This window comes from Cornus florida, unplaced genomic scaffold (genome assembly GCF_030987335.1).
Source record: "Cornus florida cultivar Cherokee Brave unplaced genomic scaffold, ASM3098733v1 CherokeeBrave_3.0.0_Hap2_Chr04, whole genome shotgun sequence".
Taxonomy (NCBI): domain Eukaryota; kingdom Viridiplantae; phylum Streptophyta; class Magnoliopsida; order Cornales; family Cornaceae; genus Cornus; species Cornus florida.
In genome coordinates this window covers 71869982-71877051 of record NW_026775574.1, presented here as the reverse complement: position 1 = coordinate 71877051, position 7070 = coordinate 71869982, and the positions used below count along the sequence as shown (strand labels likewise).

At 35.4% G+C, this 7070-nt stretch overlaps 1 protein-coding gene across 1 annotated transcript; it reads left to right on the top strand.

The window, feature by feature from the left end:
• The first annotated feature begins 1097 nt into the window (after window positions 1-1097).
• On the top strand, window positions 1098-3122 carry LOC132303495 (glycine cleavage system H protein, mitochondrial-like). The gene is made up of 4 exons (XM_059800771.1): window positions 1098-1285; window positions 1504-1592; window positions 2308-2478; window positions 2819-3122. The coding sequence occupies exons 1-4, from the start codon at window positions 1177-1179 to the stop codon at window positions 2942-2944; spliced, it is 495 nt and encodes a 164-aa protein (XP_059656754.1). The 5' UTR covers window positions 1098-1176; the 3' UTR covers window positions 2945-3122.
• Window positions 3123-7070: the final 3948 nt, after the last annotated feature.

Below are 7070 nucleotides of genomic sequence, written 5' to 3'. Positions count from 1 at the left end.
GTCGGAATAGGTGGGTCAATTCCTTCCCTTAGAACCGTACTTGAGAGTTTCCTACCTCATACAGTTCAACAGTCAATTCTTTTAGTGTCAACATTGTAGTTATCTAAAAATATATACTGCATTTTATCTTGTATGATCGGTATCTCATTTATTTTCAAAACAAAAGGTGGAGGGTCAAGTCTCCTAATAATACTGTAGAGTTATTTATTTATTTGTTTTGAACATTTTCACGTCTCATTTTGAAGATCTAGATTGCTTTGTCCAACCAAGCTAATTTTCTACTTTATTTATTTATTTTAATACGGAGATGTGACAGATTTTTTAAATAATATGATACAAATACGATAAGAATACATTAAAAAATAAATAAAAATAAAAATACATTATTATACAAAAAATATAAAAGTAACTTTTTCCAATTTCTCAATAATAAGATACACATTTTTTATTTGACTTACATTTTGATATGACAAGTAAGAACGAAACTTTAGGCAAAAGACATGAATGCGATATTGTTTCTTTTTTTTGCTAAATAAATAACCTTGCATTGTTGTTAATGGCTTTTAAGTCTAATTTTAATTTTTATATGTTTACTCCAAAAGATTTTAAAATTCATTGGACTTTTAAGTCTAATTTTTATTTTTATATTTTTACTTCTAAAGATTTTAAAATTCAAGCTAAGCTCCATGATTTTTTAAAAAGAGTATTCACAATGTATTCTGAAATTGTCCTATTCATTTTTTTTTTGTTTATCTAGACGTGCTATTGGCGTATCTAAATCATGTCCTTGCTGTGTATATTAAAAAAAAAAAAAAAAAAAAAAAAAATTATGAATACGTCTATTTATATACCACACGTATCCTCGGTAACCATGGTGTATTTATTCTATATGTCTGAGACTGCTATCCTTTCAAGGCTTTCAAGGGTATGAGTGACATAATGGGTGTATGAGGTATATTTGTCACATAAAAAAAAGTAAAAATAAAAATAGTAATTTAAAATTGGTCTTTGGATTTGGGTCCTCGGATGAGGCTCTCATCGCCCACCATTCATACAAGATAACAAAAACAGAAAATATATATTATTCAAAATCCCTCCCTTTCTCTGACATTTTCCTTTCCTTTTGGGTGTTTTGAGGCAGCCACAAAGGATTAGGAAGCAAGCAAAGAAGATAACATGGCACTCAGAATGTGGGCTTCTTCTACAGCCAATGCTCTCAGAGTCTCTTCTGCGTCCAAACCTCATCTACCTCCTGCCTTCTCTCTCTCTAGATACTTCTCTTCTGGTACTCCTCTCTTCAATTTTAATGCCCCCCCACACACACACAGACACACACACTAACACACACTATAGTTGTTGTAAGAATTGATTTGAAACAGAATGCTAGTATGAGCTTTGACTAAATCTATTTTTCTTCGAAACAATTTTGCCTTGAAAACATTTTCTGTTTGTGTGTGTGTGTGGAAAACGTGGAAGAAGATATGTAACATGTTGGATTTGCAGTATTGGATGGCTTGAAGTATGCATCTTCACATGAGTGGGTGAAGCATGAGGGTTCAGTGGCCACAATTGGCATCACTGATCATGCTCAGGTTCTTTCTTCTCTCTCTCTATATATACATAGATATATATATATATATATATAGCTCATCCATATTGATCAGTATTGGACCTCATATGGATGGTTATTATTGAGTATACTTGTGGAATGCCATGATGGGGAAGCTTTGAACTTGTTTGCATTGTCTTTTTTTAACCTGCCCTTTTTGTTATTCCCTAGTTTTGTTGAAGTAATTATTAAGGGTGTACACAGATTGGATTGGATTGGTTCGGTTTAATTACCTATAAAACTGGAACTAATCCGTTTCAAATCGTACATTACATGACCTAAACAAAATTGTCCAACTATCTTTAACATGGTTAATTCTTTTATGTTTCTTGTGGCTTTTTGTGATGTTGTGGCCGGGAAATATTTTGACCTGTTTTTATGCTTGCGAGTGGTGGATCCTATTTAGTACTCTCTTGTAATATTGACATTTAAGGTTTGGAGTGAAGGATTGAGAGACACTGAAAATCACAGAAAAGAGAGTGAGAGCTCCCCGGCTTATTGCATAGTGAAAACTGCTAAATTTTTGTATTATTTGTGCGCTATGTGTTCGTGTTTCTTAATTTGTTCTTGGGTTCGTTTGTCGTAAAACTTTTAATTGACGAATAGTATTTTAGGTTAAGTGGGTGGTGGTTGTGCTTGTATGATTACTTTCTTTGGCTCACAGATGAATGAAGTTGTGTGTATTGGAATATTTACAGGACCATCTTGGGGAAGTTGTGTTTGTGGAGCTGCCAGAACCCGGTGGCTCAGTTTCAAAAGGCGGTAGCTTTGGAGCAGTGGAGAGTGTGAAAGCAACTAGTGATGTTAATTCCCCAATCTCAGGAGAGGTTGTTGAGGTTAACTCAAAGCTCAGTGCATCACCTGGTTTGGTAATTCGTACTTTCCAACCCGATTCTTTGTTCTTTATACTCTTGTTTGATTGTTGAGAAAATGAAGGAAAAGGCAATAGAAAATAGGAATATAAGAAAAACATTTCGAACCTAAATAGTTGTGTCTCCATTGGGGAAAAGTAGACTATAGGAAAAGAAAATAAGTTGCAAGTACCAAACAACATATGCAATTTACATACTTTCTTTTCTTTTCCTCTACTTGGCAATCTTATGTTGCAGAGAAGCTTCCATAGTTTGTTAATTTTCCTCCATTTTCTCAACAGCCAAACATTAATCTTTGCTTTCATGGTTTCTGACTTGGTCATATTTTGTAATGAAGATCAATTCAAGCCCATATGAAGATGGATGGATGATCAAAATAAAGCCTACTAGTCCAGCAGAATTGGAATCCTTGATGGGTTCAAAAGAGTACACGAAATTCTGCGAAGAAGAAGAAGCTCACTAGAAAATTTGGAATATGTTCACTTGTCTTGGACTGACTGCTAGCTTGAGCTCTTTGTTTAAGGTTAATATATTTTGTTTTGGAATTATGTCATTATGTTAAAACTGCAGTTTCTTTCTCTCCCGCTCTTTTGTATTTCTGCTTCTTCCATGTAATTAAATCCCATTCCTCTTTCACTTTCCATGTCTACTAGTTTTTAATTGCATTTGCATTTCTATTTCTTCATCATGTTCTTAGCTGTGTTTAAATGGCGACGGTTCTCAATTATGTGCACCTGTATAATTAAAGTTTTTGCATCCAAAGACAATTTAAATGAAAAAAAAAAAAAAACTAGTTAGCGGCATTTAAATTAGTTTCTAGTGATTACTCATGAAATCAAAAAATAGTTTCGAGTGATTTAATTCTATTCTTTTTCTAATCTTAGGGTCACCCTGGCTTGGTGCTTCCAGTGGCACCAGGAAATAAGAGGGCTTGTGGTCTTATGCCAAGTTCTCTAGAGCACAAAATGTTTAGACCAAGAGTGGCTACTATAAATCAGGAATTTATGAGCATTACCTAGTATGGTAAAACGCCCAGCTTCCTGAGCGGGTGTGTCCGTATTCGAGTCCTCCTTCACTTAGTTTGCCAGGAAAAAAAAATCGGGAATTTATTATACTACAATAGAAAGATAGTACTTGGTATTGTGGTTATAACACGGTCCGGGCCATCCTACGTCTTTCTTGGACGAAAATGTTGAAAAAACCGGATTCCTATATTAGAGAAAGAATTTCTGCCAATACATTGATGTCATTATAGCATGATTTCTGGCTTCCTCAGGTACCCATTGTAAAGTTTTTGAACAGCAGAGAAATTTACCATTCCGAGTTATACCCCCAAAAGCCAGGGTGAGTTGCATTGTATCGAGAAAGAAGGTAGCGAATTATCTGGATTTGTTTAGCTCTAGCGTTATATATATATATATATATATTATTGATCAAAGTACAGGGAGATCAGTCAATATGTTAACATGGAATTTTATTAGAACCATGTGACGAAAATGGCCTTTGTACATTTGGTATGGTTTTGAAGACATGTCCCATGGCTATTAGACATATGTTGAGCACTCAGGAGTCGTGGAGAATTGGGGCTGACACCCTTTTTTGGCTGGTTGTGAACAATGATGTGGCACGCAATGGGTGGTATGTAGATTACTACGGGAGATAAAGATTTAATTATTGGATTAGGATAGTGGTGCGATATCTTGGTGATAATGACTTGAGAGGTTTGTTGTAATCTGGTTACCTAATTTTAGGAGTTGATTAGGGTTTTGGTCTCTTATAAATAATTATGGACCCATTATTTGTAAGGGTCCAACACTTCCAAATTAATCATTATAATACAACTTCTCTTCCTAGTTAAATTTACTCTCTTTATTTAGCTATGCTTTCCTAGTATAATTCAGCTTCTTTCAATTTAATTGTTCTAATTAAGTTCCTTCTATTAGCAGTTTCCTTTTAATCTCAATTCCGTCGCTCCAATATTTGTCAATTTAATTTCCAGTAGTTATAATAGTTCCCATCTCAATTCCAGTTTCAATTTGCTATTCGTTACCCGTTTTAAGTCCTTTTTACTTAGGCAGTTTGAACCTAATTGGGATTTTCATATTCTCTCCCTCATTAATCGACTAGTTTATAATTTCTTCAAAAGAGACTCAACAATTGACCAGATCTGAACCAAATCAATTGGTTCTGCCACGCCCGTACTTAGTCGATTTATAAGGTGAATGAGTTATGCAATCTGATGTTCCATTGGCCCAGATAATGTATATGATAAAAAGAATGGAGCGCAAAATGGATGCTCAGGCATTTCAAATTTTTTTTTCTTTTAATTGGTACTCACACACATGTCTCTTTTGAAACTTTAACTCTTGAGTTCCCTTTGGGATGTAAAAAGTTGATACCGCTAGGCCACTAGCCCATTGATCTCAAGCATTTCAAATTGATAACAATAGAGCCGAGTTCCAGGCCAAGTGGTATACTACAGTAGTTTAGATGTCGGCTGCCGAAAGCCGCCCCGATCAACTAGATAACTCGACAGCTCATGAGTTTGTCTCTTAGCAGGTTACCTTACCATTAGTGACTTTCCCGTTGGCGCAACCGACTACATGATCCAACCATCAAATTAACATAAGCGATGCGCCTGTTAGTGCTCTATCGTCAGAACAGAGACGTTATCACAACCCACTGTACCAGTCTATCAACCTCTTGTATTACGTCAGTAGAATCAGAATCAACAATGCCAAAATCAGCAGGTCTTGACCGTCATTCCTCAAAGAGAACCCCATGACTTGGGGGGCAATCAGAATCGGTGGAGAAATAATGAACATCAGGCTCCTCCTCCTGTTCCTCTCAGCCACTCGGCCCTTTCACTATCTCAAGTCTCAACTGGTCTTTACTCCCTATCTTCTCAAAACTCAAAAGTCTCTATCTTCTTAGATCACACTCTAGGTATTTTAGATTTGACAGATTTTCTTTATATTTCTTGATCATCCATAACACCGTGGTTATTTTGAGATAGGATTTTGTACTTCTGGAACGTATTTTGTGACTTTTGTAAAAAAAAAAAAAAACATATATTTATGATTTTGAGCGATCACATGATTTGTTATGTTCTCTCTTCCCCTTGATTGTCTTTTTTTTTTTTTTTTTTTGGGTAATTGAGTTTAGTGTTTCTACTGGTTTGCCAAATGTCAATTTTTAGTTTCAAATTCACCACATTATGTAATTCTTAGCTTTTTCTAAAAGGTGGGGAAGATGCTTTCTGTGTGAGCTCCTACAATGGAGGAGTCATTGCTATTGCTGATGATGCTGATTCAGTTTTTTTTTTTTTTTTTACTTTTTTGTAATTCTAATGGAGTAACTGAATTTCTAGGATGTAATATTTTTATATTGTGTGTTTATTTATGTTTTTATTTTTGTTGTTGTATTTTTATTTTTTTTAAGGGAAATTAAAATAATATTGAAAAAGTCAGCTTGGTCAACGGTTTCACGGTTCGGTTCCACTGTCCGCGGTTTCGGTTCCGGTTCCAGCAGGAATTGTAAAGAACCGAACCATGTTCACCCCTAGCAAGTGTGATCTGAGAAGATAGAGACTTCTGAGTTTTGAGAAGATAGAGAGTAGAGACCAGAGAGGAGAGGAGAGGAGGGGAGGGGAGAAGATGGGAGGCGGAGCCACGGAGTGAGTTTGAGAGGTTAGGTAAACTTAGGGTTAGGTTTTGAGTTTTGAGTTTTGATAGACAAAATTTGTGATTTTAATTTTTTTATCCAATATCTGATAAATTGAATCAATGATTATTTGAGGAGATCGTACAATGGCACAACCCACACTCCACAGGCCACGGTGGCATTGTCGGCACACTGGCACAGCCCACAACCTAGTATTAGTAGCCCACAAGTAATCAAATATAAATTTATGTAATATATATATCGGTTCGGTTCTGGAATTGAACTGTGAGTTAGGAAACGGAACAGGAACCGAAACCGTGAGAACTGAAAAATTGATTCCGGTTCTCACGGTTCCGGTTCTCACGATTCTGGTTCCAGTTCCACGGTTCTTTTGTGCACCCCTACTAATTACTCTGCTTTCAATTTTTGCATATCTTATAATTAATTATGTTTTTTAATCATGTAATTATATAGCCACTTGGTCTACGACACTCAAATACGTACAAATACCTGAATTTGTTTCTTTCCCCCCCATTGTATGATTCATTCTCTTGTTGTCCTTTACTTTCGGTGTGATTCACGGGATTAAAAGAACTGTACTTTAGGCTATCTTTATTGAGCCGTTGTGCCCACTCCTTATTCTAATATGTTCTGGACATGGCAAAGATGTTGTAGATGATGCACCCCCGCAAGGTTAGAAGTATGATGACGACCATTTTTTGTTATTATGCATTTTTTTGAATAATTAACTATATGTAATGACCTTATTCTTTTGTCGACTCCATATGAAGTCGTTGTATTATGGCCACAGAGGCCTTGATTTGTAATTATATTATTTTGGACATGTATGTATGTTTTACGGAGATTTAATTCTCAAATGATGTATGAATGATTTATTTTGACGATTCAATGCAATGTTTTAAGGT